This window comes from Electrona antarctica (assembly GCF_951216825.1).
Source record: "Electrona antarctica genome assembly, chromosome: 23".
Lineage (NCBI taxonomy): Eukaryota > Metazoa > Chordata > Actinopteri > Myctophiformes > Myctophidae > Electrona > Electrona antarctica.
This window is the reverse complement of record NC_136804.1, coordinates 9,465,326-9,482,821: the sequence shown is the minus strand read 5'-3', so window position 1 is coordinate 9,482,821 and position 17,496 is coordinate 9,465,326. Positions and strand designations below refer to the sequence as shown.

At 41.9% G+C, this 17,496-nt stretch overlaps 2 protein-coding genes across 2 annotated transcripts; both read right to left on the bottom strand.

Annotated features, from left to right (window-relative positions):
- Positions 1 to 1,005: 1,005 nt before the first annotated feature.
- On the bottom strand, positions 1,006 to 11,875 carry irak3 (interleukin-1 receptor-associated kinase 3). The gene is made up of 14 exons (XM_079493837.1): positions 11,748 to 11,875; positions 11,308 to 11,487; positions 11,089 to 11,156; positions 10,919 to 10,991; positions 10,167 to 10,342; positions 8,700 to 8,764; positions 7,654 to 7,768; positions 6,522 to 6,640; positions 5,891 to 6,095; positions 5,553 to 5,612; positions 4,384 to 4,545; positions 3,097 to 3,339; positions 2,351 to 2,546; positions 1,006 to 1,387 (listed from the first exon to the last, which is right to left on the bottom strand). The coding sequence occupies exons 1-14, from the start codon at positions 11,860 to 11,862 to the stop codon at positions 1,263 to 1,265; spliced, it is 1,902 nt and encodes a 633-aa protein (XP_079349963.1). The 5' UTR covers positions 11,863 to 11,875; the 3' UTR covers positions 1,006 to 1,262.
- A 2,112-nt stretch (positions 11,876 to 13,987) lies between these two features.
- On the bottom strand, positions 13,988 to 17,362 carry LOC306916284 (beta-2-microglobulin-like). Its single transcript, XM_079494117.1, has 4 exons — positions 17,139 to 17,362; positions 16,458 to 16,730; positions 15,498 to 15,537; positions 13,988 to 15,097 (listed from the first exon to the last, which is right to left on the bottom strand). The coding sequence occupies exons 1-3, from the start codon at positions 17,203 to 17,205 to the stop codon at positions 15,524 to 15,526; spliced, it is 354 nt and encodes a 117-aa protein (XP_079350243.1). The 5' UTR covers positions 17,206 to 17,362; the 3' UTR covers positions 13,988 to 15,097; positions 15,498 to 15,523.
- Between the last annotated feature and the right edge of the window lie 134 nt (positions 17,363 to 17,496).

Sequence of the window (17,496 nt, the reverse complement as noted above, 5' to 3'; positions counted from 1 at the left end):
ATTTCCCTTAAATACGAAATATCTTAGCTGATCTACAAGCTCACAGTGTGTCGCAACAAAATGGGTTGTGAGCTTTTAGATCAGCTATTGTCGGCAGATGTTTGCTCCAGAAGAGCGATGTTAGGTTTCCTGTAGTCTCGCGTAGCCAGACAACTATTCCACAATCTCCGAATGCTATATAGAGTCTGGAACTATAGCCTCCATGAGCTGAGTAACGGAAGCTGCCATTTCCGTTCACAAAAATATATTTTAAAATATCTTTAGAGCTTATTTTTGTATTTCATTTTCTGCTAAGCAACAAGCTATATGCTTAGATGTTTTCTATTTATATTAGGATAAATGTGCACGACTGTAAAGACGAAACGGGAGTGGCGAGGAGTCTCCACTTCCGCTTTATAGTTTACTCATGACAGCTCTTCCGTTGGTCCAGACTGTATGATGGAAGCATTTGGAAATTGCGAGAGGCAACAGTCTGGTAACGCGAGACTAGGTTTCCTGTGGTTAGAGCAGCTTGGTTCGTTGTCTTACAGTGGCTGCATGTGACCAGATTTACAGACAGGAAATCAGAAGTGGAAGTCAGGTTAGATCGTAGATGTTGTTCCTCCTCCTTTGTATGTGATATCAGTGGTGGACAAAGCACTACTTGAGCCAATGTATAGATACTCCAGGTCAATGATATATTACTCAGCTACAAGTGAAAGTTGCTCTGTCAAATTTGTACTAGCATATACAGAAGTATATGCTTAAAAAGCACAATGGCCAAGTACAGCGGTGGCCGAACGGATTGCGGAGCGGTCTTGATACCGGAAGGTCGCCAGTTGGAATCAGCGGTCTGACACGTTAAAATTACCACCGCTGAAGTGCCCTTGAACAAGGCATTGAACCACCACGATGAAATGTTCTATGAGCAGGGCCTGGCTGGAAACAAGTTCTTGAGCTTAGCCCAGATACCCTGGGTAAATATAGTAATCATTTCATTTCATATTCTTTTTAATATCAATGCAAGCTTTGCTCCAAGAAGGACATTCTTTTCATAATTGTATTAGAATTGAGATATTTTCCAACAGATATTAAGAGTGAAAACATCAGCTCTAAAGGCTCACAAGCACGTACAGTAGAAGCTTGCAGATCTGCTATTGTCAATATGTTTGAAGTTTTGTTTTTTTGTCCATAAAGTAAAAAGTACAATCTTTTTTTCCATGTAGTGGAAAGTATCCAAAAATAGAAATATACAAGTAAAGTACAGATACTCAAAACCACTATCATCGTGTCATAGACAGAAGCTCCTCTGTTTTGATTAAGCCCTTGTTGTAGAGATCAAATTTGTTCCTCATTCTCTCCTTCGCTGGGTTCTCTACAATGCCGTGAGAAGGGTAGCCGATGGAATCTGAAACAAGGGAAAGGAAACACCACAACTGAGACAAACGTCCATGTGATTGCGTGCGATTAAAATACATTTTAACCCGCCCCCAAAACCCACATTAATTGGATGAACCTTTCTTTTGGTTTTATGTAACCAATGAAAAGTAATAACAAGAGCTTGGGAATAAATAACAACTCAAGACATACTTCTACACTCTTGCTTTTAGTTGAGCTTTTAAAATTCTTGTTGTTATACCTTTCTCTCGATTGCTCTGTAAAGCACTTTGAGCTGCATTATATGTCATGAAAGGTGCTACTGTATACAAATAAAGTTTTATAATAATAATAATAATAATAATAATAATAATTATTATTATTATTATTATTAACTACATCAGATCCATTAGGACGGATGTAGTTGATCATTTTGCCTTTGTTCCGTCTATGCAAAATGTCATTGTGTATTCAGCGCACACTGATGAATATTATGATTATTGTGGGTATTAATACTGATTATTGTTGTTGTTACTCCACCCCAGAGCAGTATTATTACCATGTGTTGTTCTTGCTTATTGAAAATCGCTCTGGATTAAGAGCGTCTGCTAAATGCCTAAATCGGTTCAAGCAGATTTGGCACCAAACGTTTTTCTTTCTTTTTGTTTTTACCATTTGCCGTAACTAGACCTGTACGACGTGCCCGTTGGACACTGGCCTACTTGGGAACGATGCAACTGGAAATTGCACAGGTGAGAGGACTTGGCCTCATTAGGCCCACTGGCAGAGCCTGACCAGAGCCTTTTGTGGTGTTTGTGGACAACGGTGTATGCCACAGACTCGAGGCCGGGCACTGCACTCCCTGCGGGGGTGTGGAACGCGTGTGTCAGTGGGGCGAACGGTTCTCGAGTTACGTGCATTACACACACGCACACACGCACGCATGCAGACAGAGACGTGGCAACATTTATAGTTAGATGAAAACCAGACTCACCGTGAGGTGTGTGGTGGGACTGGTCAGGAGTGAAGCCGTTAGCCATGCAGTCGTCACAGCCAAGCCCGGCCGCCTCCGCAGCACAGCTGCACTGCACGGGCCAGCTGTTGTAGAGGTCCACTACTGGCTCCTCCTCCCCGGACAGTGGTCCGCTCTCTGCCTCACGCGTGCTTGAATCGCAGCTCAGGTAGGTGACCTCAAGTGGTGGACAAAGTATATATATATATATATATATATATATATATATATATATATTGTATATATATATCCAGTAAATGCAAGTAAGGGGGTCGGACCAAATTACTTTGGAGGGGGTCCCCAGACGATTAGCTTAATGCGCAACATGGTTTTCTCGCTCAACAGTAAACAAACCAACACAGGGTATCTGCCCATTTCTAAAGTTACAATGTAATGATTCTTAAGACATTTTTAATACCAATTTGGCCAAATTGTCAAATATTACATAAGAAAAGAGGCACACATTGTGAAAATAGCCTCGCTTTGCTTCAACTCCTACAATTCCAAGTAATACATTTTATTTATAATGCACATTACATTTTTGCAAATCACAAAGTGCAGCAAAGTACTATAGACGAATAACAGTTTAAGTCCACACTAATTATCCATAATGTATAAATTATGGATAAGGGGTCAGGACAACGAGGCCTTTTCGTGGAGGGGTCAGAATAAAATTTGGAACTATTATTCGTCTGTATATAGTGTACTGTCCACCACCGGTTACCAACCTCTGACTGGCTGCATTCACAAGGCCCCGGTTTGGTGGTGGGGGACAGGCCGCTAGGAGCTGGGTGGTGCTCGTCGTCCTCAACAGGAATGCTGGGGCTGTGGTCCACGGCGTAGGCACGCGTCCCTGCGTCCAGCGTGTGTGGCTGGTCGCTGGGTGGGGGGCTCTGGTCCCTGGGCAGGGGGCTCTGGTCGCTGGGCGGGGGGCTCGGCAGAGGAAGAAGCTGGCTCAGCACCTGCAGCACCTAGAGAGATAGCAGTAGTGTTGTTTTTCAATCAACACCAGACAGTAAACAAACGTCCCTACTCGATCATACTACAGAGTCACGCGTAAGTGTCAAAACTTACTAGCAGATGTAAACGCTCAAAACACGGCACGAAACGATGCGTTTTGAGCTTGTACATCTGCTAATTTTGCTATTTTTGATTTTGAATCCTTAACATTAACAGCTTTGGTCATTTGGTCGTTTCCACCCGACATAGACGACAAAGTGGTTTTGGAGAAGAATAGCGTGTTTGTTATGAGACGCCGACTTTCCAGCTTCCAAAACACATTTCTGCCCGCCCTATACTTTTTCACTTCTGTCATGATAAGGAAGTCAGATACTATCAAAATGCCGGTTCATCTGCAGGTTGCAACACTGCATGGTTGTTTTTCACCACCTGTGCGCAACCTAACACACACACAAACACACACACACACACACACACACACACACACACACACACACACACACACACACACACACACACACACACACACACACACACACACACACACACACACACACACACACACACACACACATATTAACTGTATATATGGTGATTTCGGGTGTGCCAGTACAGCACAGTGACAGTACAGTACAGTACAGTACTGTCTGCTGAAAGGCAATATAACACTGACATCTCCACAGACGATATCAACTCTTCCTCTTACTGTACTGTATTCCCAGTGGATATGTTGACAGTAAACATGTCACAGGACATTGATATCAATCGTAAAAAGGCCAGAGATTTGACTTTGTCTAGTTCCCAGGCTCAGCCACTGCCAGGGCTGAGTGAAAATGAAATAGCACGTATTTGTATACCTTGATATCAATTTTGTGGGGATATCGTGTTGTGACCATAAAATTATTCAAATGTTTGGGTGTCAAACCACTGTTTAAAGTTGATTCTGAAATAGCCACAAGCGCTATAGTATATTACGATAGCCCAAATCCCAGACGATATCTATCTAATCTCATATTATGATATTATCAATAGATATATTGCCCGGCGCTACTCACAGCCTCACAGTTGGGTCTACTTCGATGGTGGGCTGTACAGTCAAGAGCCAGGCGGAACAGGGAGAGGGAAACAGAGTGGGGCCAGTCCCCCGCGCCGCGGTCCAGGAAACACAGGCAGCCGTTCACACCTCCACCCTCCTCCTCCGCAGTTAGGACGTCGTTCTGAGATGGAAGGGTGACAGAGTAGTGTTGATTTAGTCTATTTCTTTTTCCGTCAACTACCGTTTTACACTGAGGAAAACTGAATAAAAACTAGATAAAAACTAAACCATGATGAATAGACTAAATACTGTATGTTGACAATTTCGTCAAACAAATACAAATACAAATACAAACTATAGACTAAAATATTAGTAAGGGACTAGTGGACAACAGATACAGTATAAGTAAGTCATTTTACACTTGGTTGCATGCTGAAAATAGCAGATCTACAAGCTCACAATGAGCTTGTAGATCTGCTATTGTCAGATGGTTGGTCTGATGATGTTGGTCTGACTCGCTGGATTTTTTTTGAGCGGTGCCTCCGCTCCAATACGCAGCTATGTGTGTCTGTATGTCAGACCACGGAAAGCTGCAACACGGTAACTCTGTCATTTCTCGACCGGTTCGGATGCGGGGTGGCTCGCCGGAACCAGGCCGGCCCCCTGGGCGCGTTCCTGGGGGTCTGGATGTTGCGGGGACCCCCACACGGTACAGTAGCACCGCTCACCGCGAGAACGTCTGCGTCATTCGCCCCCCCCCCCCCCCCCCATCTGAACCGGCCCTAAATCTGCCAAAATGGGTCTGGGTTAAATTATATGTTTTATTGTTAACGTGTCAGGGACTAAGGATAATGCATTGTAGCTAATTGTATGCATTGTATTTACAGCACATTACAGTATGTACAATACTGTGCTGTATTTGAATGCTTTGTTCATTGATATACCGGTAGGCCTATACTGTCCCTCTAGCCCTAGACCCTATAGCTACCTAAGATCACAATGGGACACTTTGTGTGTGTCGGATATTCTCGGATAAAATATTTAGTGTGCCTCCCCATGTCCCCCCGCACGCACACACACACACACACACACACACACACACACACACACACACACACACACACACACACACACACACACACACACACACACACACACACACACACACACACACACACACAGACTCACCAGTAATATACGCTTGGGCTCCTCTATAACCTTCCTTCCCGTTATCGTTTCCATTATAACCTACAAGGAAAACACATATTTGTATGTAACACAAAATAAAATACAAAGAATTGGAAATGGATTTGTTTATATTTTCAGTGAATAAAGAGCACTTTGTGCTGTGCTCACAGCACAGCACAAAGTGACGTGCTGTGAGCTTGTATATCTGCTATCTTTGAACAGCCAAGCAACGTCCGATATAGCTAAAATGACACAGACACTTTCCCAGTTTTAATGTGGTTAGGATCTGACATTGACTCGTATTGCTTATGGAGTTGCTTCTAAATGTATGCGCTCACCATTCCGAGGCTGTAGATGTCCAGGTGGAGCGACAGCTTGCCATCGCGGATGAACTCGTCGGGCAGGTATCCCAGGTTGCTGTGGGTCCTGGTGTCCAGGGTGATGGTGGTGGTGGAGCTCCGACTGGCCGAGTGTGCCCTGAGGCGGGCCGTCCCGAAGCCGGACAGCTTGGGACGCAGGCGCTCATCCAGTAGGATGTTGGAGCTGCACAACAGTTGATTGATTGAATAATTGATTGATTGATTGATTGAATTTGTATATTTCACAGTATGTAGAATGGGTACATTTCAAACAAAAGCACACAAGTCAACTGTGTTAGGTTGCGCACAGGTGGTGAAAAACAACCATGCTGTTTTCGTGCTCAGACGCACCCAGCCCGCCAGCCAGCCACCCACACACATAGCTCCGTAAGGGAGTGGTTGCACCACTCAAAAACTGGAAATCATCATATGAAGAAAGTAAAAAAGGGAAAAGCATGTACACACACACACACACACACACACACACACACACACACACACACACACACACACAGTCACACACACACACACACACACACACACACACACACACACACACACACACACACAAACCCAATTAAAATGAATTATAATGGTGACACAGGCCTACCTGCAGATGTTGCCACAGATCACCGAGCAGGGCTGTGCCTGGTGCAGATGGTGCACGGCCTTCGCTGTTCCCTTGATGATGTCTAGACGCTGCTGCCAGGACAGACGACACACTCCGCCCTGTGGGACGGATGACAAACATAATTTTGTTCTGTGAAGAGGGCAGACCGTTCAGCTTTGCCCAGCTGATGGCTGGTGGCTGATTTAGGCCGAAGTCGAAACAAAAAAAAACGTTTGCTCTGAAAGAATGTATATTCAAAGATTTGTGCCACATTTTTACGATTTTTCAAAAATAGCAGACCTATGAGCTTGTAGATCTGCTATTTTTCAATAGCTAAAGCATAACATAATGCTAACACCAAAAGGGGTTCCCGCCCAAAATGGGTTAAGGGCTAAAGAACCATTGAGACATGAGGACGATTCTACAAATGCCTTCCGTCAGTGGTTCTCAAACCTTTTCGTGAAGTGATTTGTGTTTCTTTTTAAAGAAAAATAAATGTTCAAAGCAGGATCTGCTATTTTTGAGAACCACGTTGTTCTAAACCATTGTTCTAAAAGAGTTTTCTGAATAACGCAGATGATTTCCCAGTTTGAATGGGTTAAGTGAGGAGGAGTCCAGAATGAAACTATAGGACGGCCATTCTCCCTTCGGAGCCACTGCTGGTTTCAGATGTTATCAGACGATATAATGACCGTCGTCAGGTCAGCCCTTATCAAGCCCATGCAATATGGAGCCAGTATGGACATTTCCTACATATTGACGTGGTCAGCCAATGTCCGACATCGCGTTGTCCGACTACTAACCCTATTACTACCTCTAACCCTAACCTCAGTCTTAACCGGCCAGGCGGCCATGTAAGTAAACATAAAGCAAAGTTGTTTGATAGCACAGTTTCACGTTGGTTTCGATTCGGCGGCAGTAGTTTCACTTCCGCGTTTCCTAGTCGCCTATTCGCAGTAGTATGTTGGAAATGTCCATATTGTTCCGTTGCATGGTCTGATAACCAACATATTAGTGATTATCGGTTGATAACATCCCTATACAAATAAACTTCCCTTGTCTAATTTTCTGACTATTTCAGGTGAATGATTTCTGACTCCGTAGCAGCAGCATACTGTGAAATAAAGCTCACCTGTTTGTGTAGGCGGTCGTAAAGGGACCCGTTTGGGAGGTAAGGGTAGACGAGCCAGCAACGGTCCTCCTCAGAGAAGCAGCCCCATAACTCTAAGATGTTCTGATGCCGGTGTCTGAAGCACAACACAATTACAGAGAGATGAAACCCTGCCTGGGCTGATTGAACAGTTTTCATTAAAAACGTATGTTGCTAAATCAGTGGTGCTCAAACGTTTTTCATGTAGAGAACCCCCAAATCTATTTGGCCACGGACAGGTGTATATTCAAAGATTTGCAAACATTGTTACGTTTTTTTTTTCAAAAAGAACCATGACACCCACACTCGTAATTTACAAAGAAAAAGAAAAAAACACACACACACAAAAACGTAGAATATGGAGATAAGAGGTTTTTGCCCAACAGCAACCACATTCAAACGAATGCAGAGCTGTTATGGAAACAATATGCACGTCACGTGATTCACCCCCAACCTCCCTTTTTCTTTTTCATCAGAAAAAGCACTCTTTTTCTTCATACACGGTGGCCACACGGGTGAACAGACACACCCTTTAGGTAGCCTAAAGGCTCATACATAGTCTGGATTTTCGGTGGTGAGGTGACCACCGAACTACAACATGACGTCACGAGCCGCGGTGAAGAGCAAACCACCGCCACCGCTCCAGCCCTTCTCTCTGTTTTTACTCACCACCGCTCAACGTTATTTCAGCTCCGGTGGTCACCTCCCCACGAAAATCCAGACTATGAATAGGCCTTTACTCATCTGCGAAGCCTGGTCATAACCTAAGGCAGAGAGTGCATAGCCAAAGTGTCGGTCCGGAACATCCGTCAGGTATATTTCCTCCGGATATGATATTTTTCGACCAATCACAAAACTTGTTTCATACATGGCGAATGTAAACAGTTTTGTAAAGCGGTCAACGCCATTTAATTTCGTTGAGCGGTACACTTCCGCCAAAATCCTGCTACTTCCACCAAATTCCAGCGTGCCCTTTAGGTTAGTGAAATACAGTATAGAATGCTTTTGGAGGGAGATGATATACATACAAACTATGGACCTCAACTTCTCTTCTGAAAAGGTCCCACTGTTTCTTCCATGAAGTCTTGTTCACCTGAAGCACAAAAAATATATCATAACCATATGATAATAATGTTACTACCACTAATGCTACTATTACTAGCCTACTAATAAATATATAATAACAATCGTGTCAAAGGTCATGTCTCACCTAGACACAGGATCTGACATGAATTTTAACTTGAGGGTCAATATTCAATTTATCCCCTGAGCAAGCAGGCATGCTCTTTTAGCTCAAATTCTCAATGGTAAAAATCCAGGGTAGAAGAGGAAAGTTACATAGTGCAGCTTTAAAAACAATGGAAATACATTCATAATAAGAATAAGAATGTAAAACAATGTAAAACAGGGCAGCCAAAACCAGAACAAGATAATACAATAGTAAACATTATATGGAAGAACCTGGTAAGTAGGCTTTATGTGTATGTCTATAACAATTACAATTTACAATTTAGGCATTTAGCAGACACTCTTAATTCCAGAGCGACTTACATTAGCAAGAACAAAAACATGGCAATACATCATATACATAATAAGTAGTTATCATGAATCATACGTAATCTAAGAATGTTAACAATGGAAGGAATATCTATATAATGAAACTATGCATATATACTGCTGTGCTATGTCTACGTAAAGTGCTATCTAAGTTACATAAGTTCAGCCTTTGCATACTGTACACCTGTAAGGTCGTCGGGGCTAGGGCAAGTGCTACGGGCAAAGATGGAGTCTGAAGAGGTGGGTTCTCAGACTACGGCGGAAGATTGGGAGTGAGTCTGCAGTTCTGATTGTAATGGGAAGTGTATTCCATAGTTTTGGAGCCAGAAGGGAGAAGAGTTTGGGACGTGTGGAGCGTTGTCCTGGCGTTTTTAGTGAAGGTACTTCCAGCTTCCCTGCGTTGGCTGATCTGAGTGCGTGGGAGGGCTTGTAGGGTTTGATCAGACTTGCAAGATATGGGGATGCCATACCTTTGGTTGCTTATATGCCAGCATCAGAGTTTTGTATTCTGTGCGGGCAGCAACCGGGAGCCAATGGAGGGAGCGGAGAAAGGGGGAGACATGTGAGAATTTTGGCTGGTTGAAAACAAAGCGAGCTGCGGCATTTTGGATCAATTGGAGAGACTTAAGTGCGCATGCCGGTAGGCCAGAAATGAGGGAGTTACAATAGTCACGTTTTGACTATTGTATGTCTGGATAAGGAGCTGGGCTGACCCCTGGGTGAGGAACCGTGTAATTCGTTGAATGTTATAGATAGAGTGTAAACCTACAGGATCGAGTGACGACTGTAATGTGTGCTTGAGACGAGAGCTGACTGTCCAGGACAACACCAAGGTTTTTTGCTGTTGGGGCCGAGGTTACTAAGGCGTTACTTGTCTATGATACATCCTACAGTAGTAGTACTTCATCCACATATCAAGTTCCCTATTTCAGTAGTACCTGTTTAAAAAGCTTAACCACAAAGGCTTTACTTCCTCTTTGCCCCTTATATACGTCTGCAAACTGGCCCTCTGCTATCTTCATGTCGTCATGGAAGTCTCTGGTTCCCTCTATGACATCTTGGTATGTGATTAAGGGCCTCTGGTTTAACCCTGCCTCCGTGACAGTAATGTCGGCTGCAAAACGGAAAGCACAGGGGAATCCTTACATGCCCACGTGCACTCATTCATGCAAATACAAACAAAAGAAAGAAGAAATCAATTGTGAAACATGCAGTGTGAAGTGTGAGTTCTTTCAGTTTCATTGCTGTCAAGAGGCATGCACCGCATTGACAGTGGGGGTTTTGTCCTGCATAGAGGAAATTATGCCGTATCGTTTAATAGCCACCACCAAAGGAAAATCACCAGCACCAAAATGATAGGAATTAATTTAGAATAAAACGTCTATCCTATGTGCCCAAGTATAAGGTGACAGGTGAGCTGTTATTTCCTTTTAACAAATCAAGGATTCTAGCCAATCTTGACCCTTCGAATGGTTATGTACGGCATCCCACAGGTCGTCTCCTTTTTCAATTTACACTAAAATCACTTGAGATGCTTCAGAATTTGAACGCTATAGGGTTTGGTTTATCAAATGGTCAGAAATAACAGGAAAAAGCCCCGATTTTCCTGTATCAGTATTAAATTATCAGTAATACTGATACATTACTGACAATGTATCAGTAAAGACAGTCCGTAGTGCCCGTAGCTTACCCAGACTTAATGGAGGACTTGAGGTCATCTCCCATGGTTGGTGGGGATCCTCATCCGTGCTGATAACTGACGGCTTAAATAAAACGTATACATTAATATTTACACTATACTGCTCGTTGTTTTTGGTATTTGACATCTTACATAATGCAGTCTGACGACATTGTCTCTACCTCTGGTAATGACACATGACCTGAGGCCTTCGGCTGTTCAGCAATGTGCCCTGGAGGAGCAGCCCAGTCTGAAACATAAATGTCACTGTTTATGCTTCAGTGGTTCTCAACCAGTGGTCCTTGAGGAGTCTCCAGGTGGTCATCAGCAAAATGATGGAGAGTTGGTAAACCTTTAGAGATATTTAACCCTTGAGAATGTAAAATAAACACTTTTCTTACCTGGCATAAAAAGCTGTATTGCCCTGTGATGGCCCATGTCCTGCAATACTTTGAGCAGATCTCCTACTGTGGTGAGCTGCTGTGCCCAGGACCACATCAGCTCCCAGGTAGGACTTTTCCCCCTAGCCTCCACCCTCTCTGTGCGACGCACCTCTAGCCAACTTGGTACAATGCGTGCAGCTGAAAAAGTCATGATTATGTTGTTAATGTTCTGAGAACAAGATTACAACAAATACAAACTAAGCCAACCACAAGACTATCTAAAATTCTGAAACATTCTGATCAACACTGAATTTAGATCTGACCCAGATCATAACCACAGTCAGATGGTATCATAAAAGCTAAATGACGGGCGGTCTGAGGAGGCGGATGTTATGATATCTTTTCATATATTAAACTCCGCAAATCGCAAATGCAGGAAACATTGAAATGCCCCTTACCTAGTTCACGCCATCCAAGTCTATCATCTCCGCTGTCCATTATCTCACAGAAAGTTTTCATCAGACTGGGTGGCACATCGTAAAGCTGAGTGTCCATGTTGACAGCAGATTGCATGGCATGTGTGTCTGTCTGAAATGTTATGTTGCTTGAATGTCTGTTTGTCAGTCTGTCTGCTTGTCTGATTGACTGAGTGAGAGTTGAGTCTGAGTGAGAGTGGAGTCAACATCCCATGCCCCGGAGGGACGAATTGGTTTGGTCGCTCTATGGATTGGCTAGTTGGTTGTCAAGCAACCGTTCTAAATGCAGTGTTTCTCAAACATTTATTGTATTGTATTTTGGAATGGGCCCAAATCAGTGGTGGAAAAAGTAGCCTACATTTTCTTTTCTTTTTTTTTTTTTTTTACTTAAAAGTAATACCATCATGTAGAAATACTCAGTATTAAACATTTACGTAAGTAAAAGTAGGCTACAGAAGAAGGCTAATATTGGCATCAAAATATAGCATAGGCTACTTACAAATATTGATTATGCAGAATGTCCCATTTCCGCAGATCTACACGCTGCACCACGACACGTTGTGAGATTGTAGATCTGTTAATATTCTAATAGCCAAAATAGGGCTGGTTAAAACCTATATTTTGTAATAATATTCAAAATCTACAGTGGCTATATCATTTTCCTCTGAGATGTGGTGGAGCAGAAGTAAAAGTAGGATATTGCAAATTGAAAACACTCCAAAGTACAAAATACCTCAAAAGCTATATAAGTAGCCTACATATAGGCTTACTTGGTTATTTTTCCACCACTAACCCCAAATGTAGCTATTTATCACAGACAACATTTGAAAGAAAATATTTTATTCAAATATGTTCAAGATTTTTCTCAATCTTTCGAAAATATCAGATATGGTTTAAGTGGCTAAACTCTTGAACCAACGCTGAGCATCCATTCTTTAGATTTGTTTTTTTACATTAAGCAAAACTTTTCTTAAACAGATTAAATTGATTTTGAACTAATTTAACTGGGGGCCCCAGCATGGAACCTGCAAGCATCTAGAACCTCTGGGGTCCATATATCTATGTCCATATACCCCTTTGAGAACCACTGCTATCGACCCATTTGCCATTGCCGTTCTTGTCAAGTGTGAAAAGTTTTATGTAGGCTATACTGACTGAGTATTAATTTTGTACATGGACATTCAACAAAAGGTTAAAAAACAATAATAGAATAGATAGATACATCTATAGGGAAGACTGATTCGGACAGCATGCTTGCCTTTAAATAATTTGTTTTTGTATAAATGTACAACATTATCATAAAATCAAGCCATACGTTTTATTATTACTGTCAGTGTCAGTTAATCGCAACGACACTGTCCATCCGGCCTATGGGATCTATATAGACTCCAGAAGCTGAATGTACAAAGTTGCTACATTCAGGAAATACCCCTCGTCCCCTCCCCTCTATGGTGACGACTATGAGTCTGACGACGAATGCCAGTCTAGGCAATTTGCGCTCATTTATATAGAATAAATAAACCGTTCATATTTTAGCCATTTTCGTTTACATTACGAAAAGTTCAAATTAACAACAAACAAATGACCTGATTGCAGACGTTTCTTTAATATTCGTTTCTTATTTATAGAGGGCCATTTATCCACTTCAAATATTAATAATGCTTTGTTATTTTATTTATGATAGTGACTGTCGGCTGCGCCATGCGTTGTCATGTATTGTCAATGGGTAAATCTTTACGGTATGTAATTTACAGTAGGCCTACTTCATTCCATTCATTTGGGTGGAAATTAGTCTGTCTCCTAGCCCCATCTACAGGAGCAACAGAGGAACTGCAACAGCACTAAGTTACTGAGTTGAGTTACTAAACTCAAGTTACTCAGTAGACATCAGGATTCATGCTCTTTTTAGAAATAAAACAATCACACCTGTGTGAAGTGAGGGGCGCTCTTATCATCATGACGTAACATATCGATTTGCTCGTCCACATAAGACATTTGTGTAGGACAAAAATACATACATAACCAATAATAGTGGTCCCTTATTGGCCAAGGGTTTGCACCGCCATACCGACAGACATACCGACAGCCGATTTGCTCACGCACATGACCTAAATTCTCCATTCATTGTCAATGGCATTTAATGTTTGTGTTCAGACAGAATTTACACTATAGCTGTTTATAGGAGGGGCTAGCGCCCCTCAAAAAAAGAAAAGACAATGCAATTTAAAATACAGAATTATTGTTTTATTTTCATACAATTATAGATTGTCCCAAAAACCTGCTTGTCTAATATGCTTTATCCATCACAGTACAAGAAAATAATTAGCAGACCCATGATGCAACTTTTAATACAGTAGTTTCACCATAAAACAAGACAGGTATAACCGAACGCCCATGGGTGTGGGGTTCCAAGCAGGACTAGAATGTGTATTTGATTATTTATTTGTTTTAGGTTAATCTTTGTTCAAGTGTTTTTGGTAATGTTTTTAAAGAGCTAGTCTTTAGGGTATCTGCAATTATGCACCCGATGTCTCTATTTGTATCCACTTTCAATGTCGCGTTTTGGACATGTCAGTTATAGCCAAAAATGTTTTAATGTTGTCAGAAGTTTTGAAAAATTCTCAAAAATGGCCCATCTACAAGCTCACAATGGGTTCTGAGCTTGTACTGTAGATCGGCTATTTTTGACTACATTTTCGAAATTGTATTATATTTTGACAATATATGGGTCAAAAGTAAAACCTTGGTAGATCAGTGGTCTAGGGACTATGGCATGTTTTGGGCTCTACTATATTTAGTTGTTCATCTTTAAATTACTAATGAAAATGAAATGAAATCAAACCATCTTCACCCTGCCCAAAATAATCATGAAAAGATGTAATTTACCCAAGAGTCTCACCATGACTCTCAACCATCAACAAGATAAAAAGTGCAACAATTGCTTGATTAAAAAAACATCTTTCAAACTTTGTCTATTTGTAGGAAAAGAATGTGCCAACAAAGCCGCCAAAGAAGATTAAGGCAGTGGTTCTCAAACATTTTCATTTCAAGGACACTCAAATTAAAATGTATTTTGGCCACTGACCCCCATCTGAAAATATTTTGTGTCAGGGACCACCATACAACACGCTGCGTTGTGAGCTTTGGCTATTGCCAATGTATAGAGGGTTAAAGTGGTTAAACTGACTATGCTCCATTAAGTCATTTAGCTGGGGACCTCCTGGAACCCTGTCAAGGACCCTGGAAGGGTCCCCGGACTCAACTTTGAGAACCACTGGATTACGGGACAGAAGAGAAGACTCAATGTAGATCTTCACGTGAATTGACTGCACCTTTGGTTAACAAAAACAAAAGAACAAACAAAACAGTTAGCCTGGGTTCCAGCCTGATTCGCCGCGTGCAACAATTGCTTGATTCAAAAAACATCTTTCAAACTTGATGGGAACTCTGCATACTTGGCTGCTGGGTCGCAAGACAAATTTCAGTGTGAACAGACAGAAGCCAGACAGACATCTCATGTCACAAAGACAGATCAAATCATCATACTTTTTAAGATTCAAATTCAAAACAAGCAAAAGTTGCTGATCTACAAGCTCGAAAATCACCGCTTGCAGATATGCTACTTTTGATGCGACGCTGTAGTATATGATCAAGTAGGGGAAAAAAACACAAGTTATAATATGGAGATAAGAGTTTTTTTTTTTGGCCAGACAGCAACGATAGGGTACACACCTGCAGTACAACACCAGACCAGAGGCCTACATGTCCAGCTCTGTGGGGAGAGAGAAAACACATGAGACAAACTTCTTCAGTCACATAGCAGAAGTTATGTTTTTAGTAAGGCTGCAATCAATTATTTTCTTAGCGATTATTCTACCGATTACTTTCTTTTTTGTTCATCGAGAAGCATGTTTTATTTTTTACATCAGCCACTTATACATTATTTTGAACTTAGTCAAAATAAAATAGCCAATCTACAAGCTCACAATGCTGCTATATTAACTATTTTTACCGGCAATGTGGTAAAACTACGTTTCTGATGGTTTTCTCCTATAAAGTTTATTTCTTGCTGCCCCGCCCCCCCCCCCCCCCCCCCCCCCTTCCCCTCTCTTCTACCCTCTTTGTTTCTTGTAAAAATAACATGATGGGAACTATGCACACAAACACATTTCACACACCTTTTTACTTGTTAAAACTATGATGTGACAATAAAGATGATTCTTATTCTGAAGACGTTATTCTAAAGACGAAAATAGGGATACATTTTTCGATTGAATTATCAATCATCTTTGTTTTTTTATAATCGATTACATCAGGGGTCTTAAATGATTTTCAGGCCAAGGACCCATTAGCCGAGAGAGAGATGAAGCATTGACTCCCACACTACATATTGTATAAAATTGTGTTTCAGATTAAACTTTTTCATAGATTCCATAGATAGCTACAAAGACTTGTTTGACAGCACTATCATCAGTGTCATCTAATGTTATCTCCCGGATAGGGCTGCTAGCCGTTCAAGTGGTCAACCAACTTGATTAACCTTTGATGGACCCCCTGTTGGAAGACCCCTGGATTGAATTGATTAATTTTATTAACTGCTGTGCTGCACCACGCGTATTTCGAAAAGGCTCATAAACTAATGTCCGAGGGAGATTGAGGACAACAGCAGAGCGACACAAACAAGAAGCTCACCCCAGGTATAGGTCTTAGGTTTTGAGAGATGGGTGACTCTGCAGGTGTATCTCTCTCCAGCCTGAGGAGTGAACACCACCCTTTTGGTGAGGTGGAACTGCCAATGCTCCTCAAAGGCCAGGTCCGTCTGCTTGGCATCGGGAATCTCCACGTCGTCCTTCATCAGCTCTATCTTGATATCAGGAGGGTGGAAGCCTTTCACGTGACAAATCAAGGAGTTGTTCTGTCCAAAGTCGCCTGGGTAGCGGCTGTACACCTGAACCTCGGGCGGAGCTATATGGGGTTTGTAATGCCCAAGACATTGAGACAAAACAACATCCAGTTTAGTGTACAGTAAAGGCCCCGGGACAGATATGATAGTAGTAGACTTTAATTTAGTCCTTTTCAATGTTCTTTTCAATAATAGTAATAGCCCCCCCCCCCCCACACACACACACGTTATTACACACATATTATAAGCACAGTCCAACAAGTTAAGTTGCTAAGAGGAATGAAAAACCCAAGAAAGGCTTGTTTCCATTGGGGTCCTCCATAAACACATAAATACAAACACCACATTAAAAGTGGATAGTAAGTATTATCTTCACATGAATAACAAAAGCGACTGGTCTTTTATTTGGGCCTAGCGTGGATCAAAACACTAAACATTTTTGTTGTAGCCTCGTTGCTAATAATACTTACACTCTTTGTCTTTGGCCATTATTGTCCCAAGGAAGCACAGAAAGACTGCGTAGAAAGCGGACTTCATTGTTCCGTTTTGCGTATTAACGGTTTTTCACAATGAATTGACTCAAGGCGAAAAACGACACGACGAAGGCCAAGGCGACGTTAAATCGAAAGTAAAACGTTACTTCTAGAATATATTGTTGTGGCTCTTCTCAGTCTTCTGCGTTCACGTTGGCCTGGTTAGTGGAAATAACCACTCCCCCTGAGCGTCGCAGTCCCGCCCCCTTTCCAGACCCGGAAAATAATTCCCCGTCAATTTTCCTCATAGACTTTTTAAAAAAATATTTATTTAAAGACGTTTACGCTGCGGACA

What these genes read in the sequence shown, in the direction of transcription:
- irak3 (XM_079493837.1), bottom strand. Translation starts at nt 11,862, where the DNA reads ATGCAATCTGCTGTCAACATGGACACTCAGCTTTACGATGTGCCACCC. An exon ending in AATACAGCTTTTTATGCCAG is followed by an intron (nt 11,157 to 11,307) that starts GTAAGAAAAGTG and finishes TTTATGTTTCAG; the next exon opens with ACTGGGCTGCTCCTCCAGGG. An exon ending in GTCCCACCACACACCTCACG is followed by an intron (nt 1,388 to 2,350) that starts GTGAGTCTGGTT and finishes CCCTTGTTTCAG; the next exon opens with ATTCCATCGGCTACCCTTCT.
- LOC306916284 (XM_079494117.1), bottom strand. Translation starts at nt 17,205, where the DNA reads ATGAAGTCCGCTTTCTACGCAGTCTTTCTGTGCTTCCTTGGGACAATA. An exon ending in AATGGCCAAAGACAAAGAGT is followed by an intron (nt 16,731 to 17,138) that starts GTAAGTATTATT and finishes AACCCCATATAG; the next exon opens with CTCCGCCCGAGGTTCAGGTG.